The following is a 19,620-nucleotide window of genomic DNA, read 5'->3' as shown; positions in this document are numbered from 1 at the left end:
CATATGCCTTGCAAGCACAAGGTCTTGAGTTTGATCCCTGGTATAGGGAAAAAAAAAATCAATACAGCTGAGATCTGGATGTTTTCCTGGGTATACACTATAGATAAAAAGAGGCAGTCTAACCTAATTAACCCAAGTTATTCCTATGTCAGACCAATCATAACTTGAGGGTCCACTGTAATCGTTATGTTAACATTCTATAGGAATTAAATCTGTAAAACAACCATAATTTGTAAGGAAATAACAGTACCCTGATCATGCTGTGTATTTCAATGTACTTGATATCTAAATAAGATCATAGGATTAAACCTATGATATTTTGGTTCTGGCCCTCCAAGGTCAACAAAGGCCATGGAGGGGATATTTTCTACAGGATCCTACAACTTCGGTAAGTCACCTAACCTCCTATATAGGGAGACTATTGGATTCCAGAGGACAGGAGTCAACAAATATACAGTATGCTAAAAAGAGGGTTACCAGAGAGAAAAACATCTCCATGCTTCTATTGAAATCCACACGGTCAAGCAAGACCATGAACTGTCCTCTGGGCTGACACTGACAGATGATCTGAAAGGCTCTGCGTAGCTGAGCCTGGGTCCCAAGCCTATGTTGAGGTGCCACCTGTAGTTGTCCCACCCAGCCAGCCTTGTTTCAGGACCTAGACCCACTACTTTGTTCCCTAATACAGGGGTGAATGAGGATGAATGACAAAGAGACAAGGAGTCAGTTTAACATGCAGGCAGCCAGGGGGTTCTTGTCTCTTAGTAGGCAGAGGAGCTCCAGGCATCTGGCTCATCTTGCCTTTATTCACCCAAATAGAAGTATAAGCAATCAAAGTAACACAAGATTCATCTGCCGTCAATGCCCCTTAGACCATACTCTGGTAAACAACTTAACCTCAGCTGTCTTAAGTTTTCCCTAGAACCCGCACTATGCAATCATCCTTGAGTTGAGCCTTTCTCTTTTGTGCTCAGAGAGGAAGCCAGTTAGTTACGCCTCAGTTCTCTCCTGGTCTCCAACAACTCTGCACGTTTCCAAAAGTAAAGGCCTGAGGAACCTTAACTGATCTTGATAGCTAGCAAGAGATTAATCTTGATTAACACAGATCTGACTTTAACTTGATCATGAACGTCTGCCCCCACAAAAGTTATGCTTTTTCTCTGCAACTTCTTTTAAAGCATTTCTAGTATTCTGGCAGAAAAACTACTCCTTTGCTTCTCTCAGAGCAATCTTCTAGAGATTCTCTGTGATCTCTGGCTTCAGGGGTCCCTTTTTGGTTTTACTCCCACTCAAATAGAGGTTTTTCTTTATTTCCTTTTGTGCTCTCAGACTGTCAAAATCACTCAAAGTATAATGGCTCCATTCAATGACCTCACCATATCTGCCTCTCCCTGACCCAGTGGCAGGTTTTCCTGTCCACCTTGGATCCTGGGTCTCCACCCCAGCTGGACTATTTGCCTCTGAAAAAGCTAACACAAGGGGCACTACTCTGGCTGATAATTTTCATATTAGGCTCCAAAGAGACCTAAGAGGAATCCATCAGACCTTCAAAATCCTCTGGTTCTCACAACAGTTCATTATAGGCCCATCACATTCAGTACTAACCCTGGCCCACAAAGTCCTTCTCTGTGTCACCAGAGACAAAACAACTCCGTTACTAGACTAGGGGGTCTGGGAGTCTCCCTGTCTGAATTAACCTGTCTCTCAAAGGAGCTAGTAGAGGGGCTGAGAAGCCTCTGACCAGCTAGGACACCTCCAAGACCAGGAAGATTCCCTAGCCTCTGTAGTCCTTCAAATTTGCTGAGGTCTAGATATCCATCCTCGTGGCCTCTCATAGAGGTATCTGCACCCTCCTACAAAAGCAATGTTGCTTCTTCACTCACAAATAAGAGATAGAGATGGAGCTAAGAGGTTCAAAGACCAAGATTTAAGACTTTTAAATAGCAGCTCCAAAACATCCTGTCCCTCTTGCTCTATGGCTACTCCCTCTTTGGACTCCTCTCATTATTTATTTATTTGTTTATTTATTTAGTTACCAGGGATCAAACTCAGGACTTTGTGCTTTTGAGACACACACAGTGCCATTGAGCTAAATCCCTGGCCCTTGTGACTCTTATTATTGTTGTCCTTGCTTTATTCTGCCTTGTATAATCAATTTATTACAAATATTTTTTCAGAAATGCATGGTGGCCATCTCCAGGGCAATTACCCAAAACATCTCAAGATAGCATTTATGCTCCAGTCAGTCTGTCTCCAAGGATCCCCTCACTGCCTTGATTAGCAGGAAGCAGCCAGACTACAGATGGCAGCTTGTATCCCTATAACCTTTTAGAGATTGCAATGATCAAGACAGGATGGGAGTACTGCTATCTTGACTAAAGCTCACCATTTCAGGAGATCTAAGTCTATTTATTTAACCTTTGGTTTCCCAGGTGACATAGCCAGATTACCAAAAACAGGGAATCAAAAGTCCCCTGCTAAGACTCTTAGAAATCTCCTGTTAGAAACCGCTTTCACCCCTTCCAAACCCTTAAACTCCCCTGAGCCTGTAACACCACCTTCTCACTTCTGCTTGCTAGATCAGAGAGGTCCCTCTAAGGTTTGTTAATAAACCTGCTTGGACTGTTGAGTCCTGCCACTCCCTTATCTCAATAAGTAAATTACAACAAACAATGGAAGCCAAAAGCAACCTAAAGAAACATAGTAACTAAATGTAAGGGAATACTCTGGTGAGACTCTATTAGTTACCATCACTGGGACAAAATACCTGACCCCCACAATTTAAAGGAAGAGAGGTTTATTTAGCCCAGGATTTCAGGGGTTTCTGGTCATGGTTGGCTTGCTCCAAGGAAGAAAAAGCATGGTGGAAGGGCCAGGGGAAGGAAGTTATTAAACCCATGGCAACCACTAAGCAGAGAGAGAGAAGGGAAGAGCTGGGAACAGGAATATACTCTTTCAGGTCATACCCCAGAGATACATCTCTTCTAACCAGGCCTCATCTCCTAACAGCACACATTCAGTTATGAACTCACTGATGGGTTAATTCATTGATCATTGTAGTGCCCCCATGACTTAATCACCTTGCAAAAGCTCCATCTCTGAACATGTGAGACTTCTGGGGAACATTTTAGATCAAAACCATACAGAAACTCTTACCAATCACTTAGGTTCAACCACTTGACTCTCACCAAATCAAAGGAGGCCATACATTTGGGTAAAAAGGAAAAAGGATTTATTTAAAGCCCTCTCTGAAGAGATGGAGGGGCTTATTTGCCTCAAATCACTACCTCACTATTTACATGCAAGGATATTTTATAGTAAGGAGCAGAGGACAGGGAGGGAGTGCAGAGAGATAATGCAGATCACCACTGTCATAGTTACTTTTTCATTGCTGAGACAAAATACCTGACACCCAAAGTTAAAAGAGAAAGGGTTTATTGTAGCTTACAGTTTCTAGCAGTTTCACTTCATGGTTGGCTCCAAGGAAAGGTGATATTGTAGAGGGGCATTACATAGGAGAAACAGTTCATGGCAGGCAGAAGGCAGCAAAGCAGTAAAGTAGCAAAGCGGCAGAGGCAAGCAACAGCCACAGCTCTCTTTCTATCCCTTATATTCCATCTAGAGTATCTGCACTCATATCTAGGATGGGCATTCCCATTATCCACACCCAGAACTACTTATGTCAAACCAATCAGTGGACTAATTTAGTAAGCACACACCCTTAATCCCATCATCACATATCCACATCCAGCCACTTCTGAAACGCTCCACCTATAACTGCTTGAGGCTTTGGGGGAACATCCAGACACAAGCAATACACCCACACTTTCTTATCACTTTTAGACATCTTTAGCTATTGTATTCTTTCTTGAGGAAAGAAAATTGGCTTCCAGGCTTCCAGGTGTCAGTATCTGCATATTCTGTTTCTTTATCTAGGCTGAGGAGAGGTGGGGGAAGCTATTTATGCCCTAGACCTCAGGAATCCACTTGTCTCTAGAGGAAAAAAAAAAATCTCAGTCAAAAGTCCTGGGTTCAAGGTGGGGGGGGAGATTAATACCATATTAAAATGGACATCCTGTGACTCTGGATGTAATACCCTGAAAAGGCCACAACCTCATTTTCATACTTGGTTCAAAGAGGGATGCATAACTTGAATTATGATCAAATAGACAAAAGTCACAGTGGGAATTTATGTTTGAGGAACTTTGTATGAGCTCTAATGAGCTCTCTTGGTCACAACAGTATTAATGAAGTTAGGTGCAACTATTAGGGACTGTGAATTTAAACTATTATTTTTGCAAATTAGAAGATTATCATGTTAGTGCCCCCAAGAAAATGATTTATATAGGTAGAGATTGGTAGTTTCCCTTGTAGGGATCCAAAAGAATGGGGAGTGGAGGGAGCCAGTCTAGTGGGAGTGGATGTGGGACATGGCAGGAAGAGAAAAGGGTACCCTCAATTTAGGATTGCCAGTAATTTGTTTGTGTTTCTTAAACACACAGCACTTATTCCTACCATAAGCTTCCTATTTTAAGTACTTTTCACATAACTTTTGATGGTAAAGCTCAGTGATTGGTCTTTATTTCTCCAAATAGAACAAAACAAAAAAGTTAAGACACTGAATGATTTTTCCCATAAGTATTTCTATTAGTTATGGAGTCTGTGCTCTGCAGGGCTTCTCTTCGACAGAAGGTATGAGCCTAAAATTATGCCTGGTGGTTTTCTGGAAATGGTGACTACCCAGTTCTGCAATATGAAATGTTGAGCCCTCTTTGAAAAGTTAGCTGATTCTTTTCAAAAGCCGGAAAATTCATACACTGTAATAAGTTTCTGCATCTTTTTAGGAGAGCTAAGAACTCATTTTCTCTTTCCTTCAGGGGTGAACACGAGAGGAGGTCGATGCTTCTTTTTTTTTTTTTTTTTTTTTTTTTTTAATCAAAATTAAGGTTTCTAAATAACTTCCCAGCTCCGGTTCTAGGAACTCCTTCCGGTCTACGATAGTAGCCGAGGTGTAGGTAGATCACGCAATGGATCCTGGGAGACCGAGTCTTCATGTAGCGAGGTTCACAGGGCCACCGTGAACGGTGGACTTCAATTCCCACAGTGCCTGGCCGGAATCCGTAATTTTTGCCTTGGTAACTGTGAGGTGGTCGCCATCTTGCGTACGGAGGTGCGGTTATTGCCTCAGAGTTTGACGGCTGGACTTCTGGTTTCTCCCTCTGCTTTGTGGTGGTGTTTGAGTGTTTTTTCACTGTGACGGAGGTTTGTGTCTTGTAGGAGAATTTCTTTTTTTTGGGCGAGTAAAGGTCCTGGCAGAGCCTGTACAAGAAGGTGAGTAGACGGCCCATTTTAGGTGAGGGTGGGTTGGTGAGGTTTTCTGTTTCTTCCTTTGGCCCTTAGCGGCTTCGGTTCTCTCCAGGTCGCTTCGTCCCTTAAATTTATTATAGAAGCCAGGAGTTAACCTCTGAGTCTCGGAGACCTCACAGTTCCTAGACAGGACCTTGAATATGTCTCCTTTGGGACAAAGAAAGTGGGCTATGCACTTTTATCCAAGCAGCTTACTTTGGAGGTCAGGAGTATAGGCGAGGGTTCTAAGGTTGTGTATAGGCCACACTGCGTTAACGCAGCTCTCTTGCTCTTCCTCGGGACTCTTTTGACATTTTAAATGAGGAAATGAAAGCTGAGAGGTAGCTGAGGTGGGAGGCTATTTTCCAGAGTATGGCGTTCTCCAAAGTTGTAGCTTCCTTTAGCCTTTCTTGGCCAATTTGTATCAATCACTAGTTCATCTTTATGCCCTTTATGTTTTTCTTCGTGTTGGAGAGGAATAATAGAGAGCAGACAGAATGAAATAGTTTTGAGCAGAACAAGCTTTTAGATTGTACTCTTGAGTAGTCCTAATACATTTCAAGAGAAGCAAAGTTTATTTTATGAGATAGACCAGTCAGCTGGAAAAGCCAAATGCTTTGATTTGGGATAACTACCAGATCTCTTCTTCAAACATAATATATTTGCCTCAACAGTGCAACTTAAAGTTATTTCTTTTTCTTTCAAATTGCCACTTTATATCCGTGTGGGAACTGCTTTTGCACTTTTCACAAGGAATAGTGCGCACAAAGACTGCATTTCAGTTTATCTAACATTTGGATGCCAAAGACATATGTGGTTGTTTGAATTTGGAAATTAAAACCATATACTCCAAAGGACATAAGAGTGGTTTTGGACAGGAAAATGTTTATAATAGCTAGCTTGGCTATAAATGTCAATTTGCTAGTCAGTTTTACTCTCTTTCTATACACAGTTGTGTATCTGTATCATTAAAATATGTACTATTGACTCATCTTTCCAAACTGAAGTTCTTCATTCTCAATTCAGAAGTAGATTGCTTAATGAAACTTGTTTTTTTAAAAAAGGGTATTAATTTCAGTGAGACCCATCCCATAAATCATGATAATACTTAAATAATAAGTGTTAATAAAATTACAATTTTACTCTTGTACTTTGGGAGATGTTACTATTAAATACTCGATGGATTGTCTTTTTGGGATTCTTTATGGGGAAATATTGGTTTATATTTTTTTTAAACATTAGTTAATTATTGTGTGATTTATTTACTCCTTAGATGCCTTATGGTGAAATTGAAGCCAACTTCTTGGGTACTAGAAAAGAACTAACAAATGAACCATGCTATAAAAAATTGAAGTCAGATGCAAAAGCTTATGTTTTCCCACATCGGGGCAGTGCTGATTTTCTTCAGGAGGACAAAACCCAAACTACAGATTTGCAGAAACCTTTGCATAATGAGATGCCTTGTAATAGACTACATGTTATTGAATCCATTGGTTCACAAATTTTACAGAATGGAAAATCTCCATTAGTATCAACAGATGATGACATATATAGTACAAGTAAAGCATTTATAGGACCCATTTACAAACCCCCAGAGAAAAAGAAATGTAATGAAAGAAGGAATGAGACAGACACTCGCAATGGTACAAATGCCAAAAGAAGACAAGAAAAAAACCAGAAATTTTATACCAAGAAATTAGAGATTGACACTGAATTGTCACAGTTTTACAAAGAAATTGAGGAGCTTGAAAATGAAAGAGACAATTCAGAAGTTAGTTATAAGGAATCTGAACCATCTCAAGAGCAACTTCTTCCATATTATGAGGGCTATAATAATGATGTCTTAAAATCTGATGAAGCAACTGAAGATCTTAATAGTGCTCGTCAGTCACATTATGGTTACCAACAATATTTGGGCAATGAGCCAGGCAAATATACCTATGATGGACAAGTGATACCTACATTTTGTGATACTTCATTTACTTCTTTCAGGCCTGAATGGGAAGCAGTGCATCCTTTCATAGTACCCCATGGTCCTCCTCTTCCCAGATTTAACTATCATTTAAGTATTCAAAGATTCAGTGCTCCACCAAATCCATCACTGAATATTTTACATGCTCAAGATGACTATCAAATGCAAAATGGGTATGATGTAAATAGTCGTGTTAACTGGAATTATTTGACTTTTGATCAGAAAAATGAATATACTGACTATACTGAAAATAGCAGAAATGTTCTTCCCCCTAGAGATGTCTACAGTGTTCAAGATGGACATGGGAGTAACGGTTTATGTGAAATCAAAGAAAGAAGCTGGGAAGAGCCTCCTGTGGACAAGCATAATGGAATGGACAGGTTTATAAATCAGCAGTTTGAAGAAGAAAAGTTAAATAAATTGCAGAAATTACTTATTCTATTAAGAGGTCTGCCTGGTTCTGGAAAAACAACATTGTCTAGGTGAGTAAAGAACACTGAGTGAGTGCTTGGTAATTTTTATTTAAAAATTATAGATGAATTGTAATCAGTGACAAATGTTTTGTGTTTGTAGTAGAAGAAAATATAATGCTGTACAGTTGTACAGTATTTGAGAATGGCACCTGTCAGTATAAATATTTTGAAAATACGTTTTTTTTATATGGGAAGAGAGAATTATCATGTATGTGTTTTTTTTGTACCAGGGATTGAACTCAGGACCTTGTACTTGCAAGGCAGGCAAAATGCCACTGAGCTAAATCCTCGGTTGTGTTTCTATTTAGAGTCTTAAGAGCTTTAAAAATAGATATACCATGATTTTTTGTTTGTTTGTTTGTTTGCTTTGGTTTTTTTTGGGGGGGGGTTTGAGACAGTTGAGTCTGATTTGGAACTCACTATGTAGCCCAGGCTGGTCTCGAACTCGATCCTCCTGCCTCAGCCTCCTGAGTGCTGGGATTAGAGGTGTGTGCCACCATGCCCGGCTCACCATGTTTTATTTTGACAGTGATGGGGCTTGAGAACTTTGATAGCCTTCCCTCTTAGGTCAGCTATTTTTTAAAAAGTTGGATTTAGTCTTAGAAGGCTTGGGCTTTGGCTTAGTTATTTCACTTTGTGATGATGGGCATGTTTTGCTGCCTGCTAGTTGAATGAATGATACTTATTTTTCTCAAATTATTTTGACAATTTAAGGAATTTTGTAAATGTTCATAAGTACTATGTTCTGTTCATATCATTGAATGAAGTCATATTAAAAAAAAAAACTTGTCATTTTTAACTAGCTTGATCTCTTTTTTTTTTTGTAACTTCTAAGTTAACCTGAACTTCTTCCTTTAGCTGTAGATCGTATAAAATGAAAATACAGCCCATATCACAAAATTCTTATATATTAAAGTACTCTAAAATCATGAATCACAACACAAATAGAAATAATTGAAATTAAACTTCCATTCTTAAGTCATATACCTATTCCTCAAATAAATACATTTATTACCTATAATCACCCATCATCTTCCAGTACAATTAAATCTCCTTGAAATTCTATTGAATTGCCACTACTTTATTCAGCATACTCCAATATGTTGTCTTAAACCTAACACTCCTTTGTTATATTTCTTCTATACCTACTTCTAGCCAAATGATCCTATCAGAGCCCTCGGATCCAGTTTCCAATTTTCAGTATTTATTTTCAATATTTATATTCATATACTATTTTTTTTTTTATTTTTGGTACTGGGGATCAAACTCAGGACCTTGCGTTGCAAGGCAGGCAGCAGAACCACTGAGCTAAATCCTCGGCCTGCTCATATACTAATTTTGAAGACTGTCCATGTTTGTGAAGCAATCTTGCTCTTTAAAGAGTTGAGGGCCAAGGAGGATTTGGTTCTGACCCCCTGCCTCTCAAGCGCAAGGGCCTGAGTTCGATCCCCAGTACCTAAATAAAGAGTTGAAATTTCATCTTTACAGAATCCTCACTAAGGAGGAATAAAAAATGCAAAGACCGAAATTTAAATTCAAAGATCATAGTTTATAATCCAGCTTGTGAAATGTTTATATTACACATTAAATCCTAGCCAGGCGTGGTGGCGAATGCCTGTAATCCCAGCACTGGGGAGGCTGAGACAGGAGTATCTCTGTGAGTTTGAGACCAACCTGGGCTACATAGTGAGTTCCAGGTCAGTCTCACCTACATAGTGAGACCCTGTCTCGAAAAACAAACAAAAAAAAAATCTGTCTCTAATTTTTTTCTAAAGAAATTTTTCTTTAGATTTAGATCTTCTCCTAAATAAGTACAAATTTGCAAAACAGTTCCTAACCTAAAGATAACAAATACGTTTTCTCCTACGTGGCATAAATTCTACATAAACTGCAGAGAAGCCACTCACCTGTAATCCTGCCACTTGGGAGGCTGAGACTGGAGGATCACTGTAAGTTCAAGGCCAGCCTGGGCTACATAGTGAGTTCAATGCCAGCTCAAACTATATAGCAAGACCTTGTCTCAAAAATAATAATAAAGAAAAACTGCAAAGAATTTGCTTTGCTTTCTATGCCCTATTTTTTACAACTGCACAAATATATTCAAGTATATCAATATTCTGTTTACAATGTAAATCTGAACAAGAATTTCATATTTATGCTTTGTTTTGATTTGAGGCAGAGTCTCCCTTTGTATTTCAGGCTGGCCCTGAACTCACTATATAGCCCAGACTAGCCTCAAATTCACAGTGATCCTCCTGTCTCAGCCTCCCAAGTGCTGGGATTGTAGGTGTGCGCCACCACACCTGGTTTGGAATATTTTCTAATACAGTAAAACATCATCCATTCTGACTCCCATTAATTCAGATAATGGTTACTTTAAACTCCTTAAGTTAAAAAAAAAGTCCCAAAAAAAAAAGTTCTATCCACGTTATGAACATGGCACAGTGATTTAAATGCAAAATAGTTCATAAATCTTTGTGATGGTTGATTAAGTGCCAGCTTTTGTTCTAAAGGCAACCTGACAGCATTTTGGTGAAAGATTGATTTCAGGCAGAATTCAACAATTTATTTTAGAGATAGAATTTTGTTACCATTGTGGATAGTATCATAGAAAGTCTTTTGGCCCCGTGGTTATACACAGAACCATTTAGGGATCAAAATTTGGGTGCTTTTCCTAGAGAAATAGACCAAAGATGCTTGCATTAGTCATGAAAAGGATGGAGTTTCCTCCATCAAGGGTGTTTGAGTAGCTGTGCTCCCCTGCTAGAACCTCCAGACAAGCTGTCATAAAAAAGGATAGGGAAAGAGATTTAAATATATTATCTAACCTACATTTCTTGTACTCTCTTCATTATACCACTGAGAGTATATTTTCAGAAGCAAACCATTGATTTTGTTATTAGCAAAATGTCTGGAGTTAATCAGGGCTAAAAGATAGTTGAAGCACTTCTAATAACCTCTTATAGTCCCTTTAGAGAATAGCCTATGTGCTTAGTTAGCAAGACTACCTGGAATATGATTTCTTTATAGAGATAACTATGCTTAGGATGTAGCTTAAAATCATGCAGACAATCTCATGCTGTCTGTGCTAAAATATTTTAAGAAAATTTATAATTTCACTGAGTATACCTCAAGTCTAGTCATCTAGATTGTAAGCAGAGAACCAGTCCTGGCAATAATACCTATAATTTGTTGGGTGCCTGTTAAGTGCAGAAACAACTATTCTCAAAAGAGGTGAATACTGACTTCTCATTTTATAGATGAAGATAACAGAATGGTTCAGTAAGCCGGGTGTGGTGGCGCATGCCTGTAATCCCAGTACTTGGGAGGCTGAGGCAGGAGGATCGCTGTAAGTTGGAGACCAGCCTGGGCTACATACTGAGTTCCAGGTCAGTTTCAACTACATAGTGAGACCCTGTCTCAAAAAAAAAAAAAAAAGAATGATTCGGTAATTTTATCCCAGATTACACTTTCTTGTCAGTGCTAGAAGTAGGATTTTAAAAATCAAGAGCTAACTCCAAACCCCCTCTTCTTTACAGAACCACACTACACTGCCCTCAGTGTGGTAATTGCTCAGAACGTCTTTGCTCATGGTTCTGGGAAAAGTAGTCTGTACAGTTGGAAGCTCAAGTCTCTTAGATAAAATGGGGTAGTATTTGCATGTAACAAGTATCTTCCTATATGCATACTTTAAATCATTGCTAGATGTACAGTGCAAAGTAATACCTAATTCATTGTAAATGTTGTTACTAGTATATTGTATTGTTTAGGAAATGACAAGAAAAAGATAGGCCTAACTGCATAGTATACATCAGCATAAAGGTAACATTAAAAAAAATGTTTTCTCTCTCTGGTTAGTTGAATCCATAAACCTGTGGATTTGGAGAACCAATTAGAAATAGTTTGGAAATAGTTTTGGTGCTAGCATGTTTGTGTATAGGACGACCCAGTAAAATGGGACAACCCAATACAGATGTCATGTACCCTTCCCCATAACTGATATAAATTTGGTGAATTTTGATAAGCCATTTTAAAATTTGTTTGGTTTATACTGTATCAGGACAATTTTGAAGAATGATAAAAAGAGTTACCCCACCATCTTTCAAAGTAGACTTAAAAAGAACAATTAAAATGTCAGTAATTGGCTGAACAGACTAATAAGATTAGAGAATTCAAGAAAAACAGGAAACCTAGATATGAGAATTTTGTATATGTAGTGTATGTTGGAATAGCATTTTATATCAGGAAAAGTTTAATAAATGGTAATTGTACATTTGATGATCAGTTTTAGAAGAAAGTATTTCAAACCCTGCCATAGATGATTCACAAAAATAAATTGAAGATGAATAAAGAATTAAACGTTTTTTTAAAAAGAAAAAAATGTGTGGGTTTTTTTGTTGCTTTATTTGAGAATTTGAGCAAAATAGGCTAAATACTGGCTTACCAAAGATGTCCAGGTCTAAACATCTTGCTTTCTGAGGTAAAAGGGACTTGCAGATAGATGTGATTAAATTGAAGATTTTTTTCCAGAAATGATTGTCTTGGATTATCTGGGTAGGCCCAATGTATTTACAAAGATTCTTAATATTCAGGAAGCAGGAGGATCAGAGTCAGAACAAGAGGTAAGGACAGAAGCAGAAGTAAAGAGAGGAAAGAAGATGCTGCATTGGTAGTGTTGTCCTTATTGCTGCAGGTCCTACAAACCTAGATGTACATCTAGCCTTCAGAAGCTAGAAAAATAAAGATTCTCCTTGAGTTAAAAAGGAATCCAGGGCTGGGTATGGTGGCACCTGCCTGTCATCCCAGCACTCGGGAGGCTGAGGCAGGAGGATCGCTGTGAGTTTGAGACCAGCCTAGACTACACAGTGAGTTTCAGGTCAGTCTCAACTACAAAGTGAAACCCTGTCTCAAAAAAACAACAAAAAAAAAGGAATCCAGGGCTGGGGATTTGGCTTAGTGGTTCCACTGCCTGCCTCGAAAGCTAAAGGACCTGAGTTTAATCCCCTGTATCAAAAAAAGGAATTCAGGCCTGTACACATCTTGTTTTTAGCCCAGCGAATATGATGTTGGATTACTAAATCTTAGAATTATAAGGTAATAAGGTGTTTTTGTTTAAAGCTACCAAGTTTGTGGTGTTTTGTTACAGCAGGCATAGGAACTGATAATGTACTTATCATAATTTTAAGAAACGTGGAAGAGATTTTTCCATCCTCATGTGGGGGAGAGAGATCTCATTTTAAAATGAAAAATTTACCTTTCCTCATTTTATTCTCTTTCTTTCTAATTAAAGGAGTGTTTTCAGGTGAAGTGCCTGAATATCATAGTCTGGGATTAGGGTTATGCAAAGCTACTCAATAAATAAGGAGGTAAATGGTTCATAAAGTATTAGTTGTTGCTGTTTTTTTGACATCATTTCCAATTATAAGTGCACATGGTTGTATTAATATGCAGGTCATAGGAATTTAAAAACACTAAATGAACTCTCATGTTATCATGTTACTTAGGTGAGAAAAATTATAAGCAGAGAATGCATTAGTTATTTATGACCTTGCAAAAAAGTTGTATTACCTCACAGTTTCTGTAGGAATCCAAGTACGCTTAAACTCTGTGTCTCTGGTTCAAGGACTCACAATTCTGTAATCAAGGTGTTGGCAAGGGCTGTGTTGTTTTCAGAGGGCTTGAGTTGGAAACAGTCTGATTCTTTGTGAGATATTTTGGTTTGAAGCCCTCAATTCCTTGTTTTTGGAACCTGGAGGCCTTTCTTCGGCCTCTCTCCATTCATGTAACAGTACCATTTCTTTCAAAGTGTGCAAGAAAGCATACAAAGACGAGAATAAAATAAGATATTTTGGTTTTTGGTAATCTTGGAAGTGACATCCCATCATCTGCCATATTCTATTCCTTAGAAATTGGTGACAAAATTCAGCCAATTGTTCCAGGAAAGGGGATTCTGCAGGGCTGAGACTACCATGAAGCAAGAATCCTTTATCTTTGCTTTTGCACTGTTATCTATGTAACTGTGGTGGCCTCACTTTGGAATTTATTTCCTTGCCTAGATTTGTTTAATTTCAAAGTGTCATAATTATTTTCAGGATTAGATGAAGTCATGAATGTATATAAAATGCTTGGCATGTACTAGGTTCTCAAAAATAGCTATTTTGAAAAAATACAAGTCAATTGGTCACTGAGCTTACATCTGATTTTTTTTTTTTTTTTTTTTTTTTTTTTTTTTTTTTTTAAGACAAGGTCTCACAGTGTAGTTGAGGCTTGTCTTGAACTCATTATGTAGCCCAGGCTGGCCTTGAACTTGCAGCAATTCTTCAGCCTCAGCCTCCCAAGTGCTGGGATTACAGTGTGCACCATGCTTTGCTTTGATTTTTTTAAATTAGAAATTGAGTTAATCCTTCCAAATGTTGATATTCTGAGTCTCCATTTTAGTACCTTACTTACCTTGAGAGAATTCTGATACAATGTGACTGAGAATTTTGAACCAGGTATGGTGGTGCATTGCCTGTAAAACCAGCACTGAGACACTGAGGCAAGAGGATTAAAACTTTGAGCCCCTCCTTAGTAAGACCCTGTCTCAAAAGAAGAAGAAAAAGGTGTTGGGGTGTAGCTCAGTGTGAAAGCCCTATGTTCAATCTTCAGTATCCCTCTCCATAGAAAATATTAATTTTCTTAGATAATTATTTTTGTTTTAGATGCTTGATGTGACATCAGATATCCCTAAATTCATTAGATTTTTTATTTTCTTGGTGCCAGGGATTGAACTTGGGCCTTTGCCTTTGCGAGGCAGACGCCGGAACCACTGAGCCTGGCCCTCATTAGATTTTTTTAAAGTTTCCAAAATAAAGCTACATATTTTGAGATAATTCAGTGAACTTGGAAAACATAGTTAAGTCTGTGAGAAACGTAACTCTGAGCTAACCTTATTTACTGTATTGTATAATTTATATTCAAGGAGTGATTGAAATGTACAGTGATTGTTTAAATACAAATTTATTACAGTAAAAGACACATTGCCATTAATTTCCCTCAAAATACTCCCCCACACCCTTTTACTTTACACACATTTATCCCATCATTCTTGCCACTTTGTTTTTTGTTTTGTTTTGCTTTGCTTTTTGAGAGAGGATATGGCTATGTAGTTCAGGCTGGCCTTGAATTCTCTATGTAGTATAGGTTGTTCTTGAATTTGGAGCAGTCTTTGTGCTGGGATTACAGGTATATTCCACCATGCCCAGCATCTTGCCACTTTGTGAAGCAGTTCTGGAAATCCTGTTGCAAGAGTGTCTTTATGAGGTCTAATAAAAAATATAGTAAATACTTCTGTTAAGTATCATTCTTCAGAAAGGCAAGCTTATAAAAAAATCTCATCCACTTAATTCACTGTTTCTGGTACCACCTGGTTCCTGGCTCGTCCCCAAAGTTAATTGATCATGAAAGGTAAATGTTTTGAACTAATTCAGGTCTTCAAGGCAGACACTATGGCACAACTAATGACACTCATGAAACTTCCAGAACTCCAGAAAGTGGCAAAAACAATGGGTAAGTGTTTGAAACAAGGGTATTTAGAGGAGGGTCAATGGCACGACAGTGTATTTTTTATTGGAATAAAGTTTTTAAAAATTTAAACATTCATATTTGAGAAGATGATCTTAAGCCAGGCAAGGTAGCACACATTTATAATCCCAGCAATCCGGGAGGCTGAGAAGTTTGAGCTCAGCTTGGGCAATTTTACTGATTTAATGAAACCTTATCTCCAAAAAGGGGGAGTAAGGATAGAACTCAGTGAAGTCCTTGAATTCAGTCCCCAATACCATGCAGAAAAGAAAAAGGTCTTAAAGAGATTTATTCATATTTGATGTTGAAATGGTTTATGATAAAGATTTGATTTACTTTTTTGAATTTGGAGAATTTAAGCTCTCACATATAAACACTATACTCATGTAAAATGTGTTTACTGAGCCAATCCCTGGCCCTAAAATACTACCTTAAAATTCACCTGCTATTAAAGCAGTAGAGGGAAAAAAAGGGAAGCGTTAGGTATCTGGATAAAGATGCCTTTAAGATTTCTGGTACTGTTGAATGTAATTATGTATTATGTGGTTAGTTATGATCAAAATCTCTTTTTGAGTGATTGACCTCTGATTTAGAATGCTACTGTCATGGCCTTTTTTTTTATGTTCTAGGTTATGTGTTTAAGTTAATATGGTGTCTTAAATGTTAGATATATTTTGGGAAAATCATGGCTGCTTAACTGAAATCCAAAAGAAGCAGATAACCCAAATCAATTACTTTCATTTGGTTTGTTTGAAGTATTTTGAACTATAACTCTGTAAGTGGAAATACTTATTTAAATTTTTTGATACATGATTTTATTTTTATTTATTTATTTATTTATTTGTTTGTTTGTTTGTTTATTTATTTATTTATTTTTTCTTGGTACCAGGGATTGAACTCGGGTCCTTGCGCTTGCAAGGCAGGCCACCGAACCGCTGAGCTAAATCCCCAGCCCCACATGATTTTATTTTTATTAGAAAAATGTATGTTTTTATTATGAGCATGGAGAGGGAGAGGTGATGTTTGTTATCATAATATGTAATTGAATTCCTTACAATTACTGTTAGTAGGAAGTAAGTATTCTTGAATTATCCCAGGACATATTTTTTCTCTCAATCCCTTCTACTACCAACCATCAATTCTCCAAACTCTTTCACAGTTATGGAATCATATCCAGTTAATTGCTTAAAAGTTGAGGGAAAGAAGTGAAACAGTAAAATAGTTTTTGTTGGTTCCAAATTATCTTACTGCATTTCCCCTTAGTGCATGTATACTTCCAATTTCTTTCTTTCTTGAGTCATCAGTTGTGGGAATTCTCTGATGCTCTGAATGCACTATACTCTGAAATTTAAGGTGATATCATTTTTTTCCCTCCTTAAGTTTATTGGTAAATTTAAAGCAAACAATACAGTTACATTTATCTTTGGGGTCTTGTACCTTTACATGATAAGTCTTGGTTCTTGTTTTTTCCCCATACCCCTGCCCTCCCTTCACCCCCTTCACCCTTCCCTATTTACAAAGACTTTGTTTCCATTTTTTTCCAGGTGGTATCATTTTAAAACAAAGTTTGACTAGTGTTGACCTGCTCTGAGAATTTATTTTTTGATTTGGTGTTTTGTAATGAATTTCGTTTAGTGATTTAATCTCTAAAATTTTAAGGTTTTTGTTTGTTTGTTTTGGTTTTGGTGTTTTGACACAGGGTCTTGATATGTAGTTCAAACTGGCCTTGAACTCACTATGTAGCCTAGGCTGACCTTGAACTCTTGGAGATTCTCCTGCCTCAGCCTCCCAGGTGCTGGGATTACAGGAGTGTGCCATAATGCCCAGTTTAAAGTTTGATTATAGTTTGGAAGATCCTTTTTCTGACTCTAATTTGTGGGTTATATTATCTTTGTGTTTCGTTGAAATGAATTTACCAAACTGTATTGGGTCAAATATGGTTTCTCCGAGATGAATTGCTTGCTTAATCTTACTTCCATTTTAGTTTTTGTGGTGCACCAGATTGAACCTACTTAAACACCAAATACGAACACACTAAAATTCGAACATTGGTTTGAGGTTGGATAAAGAGTATTTTTTTTAAGTTGCAAGAATAGGGCCAGGGATTTAGATCACTGGCACCGCTGCCTACTTCACAAGTACAAGGACCTGAGTTCTATCCCCGGTACCAAAAAAGAAAAGAAAAAAGATAAAGTTGCAAAAATAATGTTCACTTAAAAAGTTTTTAATCCTGGCTGTAACTGTGTAGATTTCAGTATGAACTAATGTTTGAAATTTGAGAGCTTTTAAAAGTTGTTCAGCCTCTGTGCTATTCTGCTTATAATATACAGCACTTCCGTATCAGAAATTTTATTTAATCTTTTCTATGTGGTGTATTTTTGGTGGTTATTGATTTTATAAATGATATCCTTTATGATTTCTTTTATTAACAGAATTCTGCTTGGTCAGAGTCGTGATGGCATTGTGTTCAGCACTGATGACTATTTTCACCATCAAGATGGGTACAGGTATAATGTTAATCAGCTTGGTGATGCCCATGACTGGAACCAGAACAGAGGTTTGTTTTGGGCCATATCTCCTGGGATGGATATTTGACTAGGGGGTCAGAAAAAACCTAGGTTTTATTCTTTTGTTTTGTTTTGTTTTTTTGGTTTTGGTGCTGGGGATCGAACTCCAGACCCTGCACTTTTGAGGCAGGCAGCTGAACCATTGAGCTAAATCCCTGGCCCCCTAGGTTTTATTCTTGACTTAGACTTTTACCAGCACAGTGAGTTTGGTAAGTCATTTAAATGGCTTTGAGTTCCAATTTCTTCTTCTATAAGAGATGATTAATAATTACACATGCCCTACCTGATCAAGGTTGTTATGAGAGTCAGTGAATTTAGATAAAACATTTGATAAACTGCAAACAGTATACCATTATAAGTTGGTAAAATAATACAGGTATGAGATGTTTGACAGCCTTTATTTCATATCTCATGAATAAATTGAAAATTTATTTTTCTTGAGAATTATACTGTTTTCCAAGTCTTAATAATATAATGCTTGTGGATATTAAAAATTTTCCTCCTTGACATTGTTTTGTGAGAAATCTTCTTAATACATATTTTAGAGAACATGGGTCATTTCATTGTGAGTAGTGGTTCTTAATCCTGGCTATACATTTGAATCACTTGGGGACCTCTTAAAAAAACTTGTCCTTGGGCTTCAGCCCCAGAGATTCTGGTTTAATTGATTTGGACTGGGGCCTAAGATTTTTGTTGTTTTTTTTTTTAAGTTCTGATGTGTCATCAGATTTGAAAATGTAAGTAAATGTATATACAGTGTTATTTTTTAAAGTGTATGCATTGATAATATGATATTAAACAAATATGAGAAATTTTAAACTTAGATTGGAGAGAATATAATGCATCTTTTAACCATCACACAGAATTATTAGTTACCAAAATCTTAAAATGTAGCCAGTATATAATTTTTATTTTTATCATCTTTCGCTATATATTTATTTATTTATTGGTGCTAGGGATTGAACTCGGGTCCTTGTGCTTGCGAGGCAGGCGGCAGAACCTCTGAGCTGAATCCCTGGCCCTCATTTTTCGCTTTTTAGTTTGCTGAAGGATTTAAAAGCAAATTCTAGACATTAGCCAGGCAGGCCTGTAATCCCAGCACTCGGGAGGCTGAGGCAGGAGGATTGCTGTGAGTTCAAGACCAGCCTGGGCTACATAGTGAGTTTCAGGTCAGTCTCAACTGTGCAGTGAGACCCTGTCTCAAAAAAAAAAAAAAATTCTAGACATTATACTTTATGCATTTTTAATTAACCATCATACTTAACCACATTTTATTTAACTGTAGTGCTGTTATCACACATAACATTAACAGTTTCTTAGCATTATATAACCCATAATCTGTAATCAGATATCCCATCTTGTTTTGATTTTTTTTTTTTTTAACAGTTCTGTTTGAGTTAGTTTCCAAAGTCCTCAAAATAGATTTGCTTTTATGTTTCTTTTTATTGTACCAGGGGTCAAACTCAGGTCTTTATGCTTGCAAAGCAGGTGGTGGAACCACTGAGCTAAATCCCCGGCCCTTGTTTCTTTTTTTTTTTTCTTTTTATTGAGGTTATTGGTACAATCTAGGTATATAATACAATTACATTCATCATTGGGATTCTGTACCTTTACATAATAGGTCTTGATTCTCATTTTTCCCCTTGTCCCTGCCCTCCCTTCACCCCCTCCTCCCCTCCCCATTTACAAACACTTTATT

At 37.5% G+C, this 19,620-nt stretch overlaps 1 protein-coding gene across 1 annotated transcript in view; it reads left to right on the top strand.

Annotated features, from left to right (window-relative positions):
- Window positions 1-5,062: 5,062 nt before the first annotated feature.
- Window positions 5,063-19,620, top strand: part of N4bp2l2 (NEDD4 binding protein 2 like 2) — a 142,475-nt gene continuing 127,917 nt past the window's right edge. The window contains 3 exon segments of the mRNA XM_033759977.1: window positions 5,063-5,331; window positions 6,620-7,800; window positions 17,787-17,911. Coding sequence (XP_033615868.1) covers window positions 6,620-7,800; window positions 17,787-17,911 — 1,306 coding nt within the window. The 5' untranslated portion in view covers window positions 5,063-5,331.

The sequence above is a fragment of the Fukomys damarensis genome, unplaced genomic scaffold (genome assembly GCF_012274545.1).
Source record: "Fukomys damarensis isolate Sample0158 unplaced genomic scaffold, DMR_v1.0_HiC HiC_scaffold_38, whole genome shotgun sequence".
NCBI classification, from domain to species: domain Eukaryota; kingdom Metazoa; phylum Chordata; class Mammalia; order Rodentia; family Bathyergidae; genus Fukomys; species Fukomys damarensis.
Note: the sequence above shows the minus strand (reverse complement) of the source record. Positions and strands in the feature narration are given on the sequence as shown.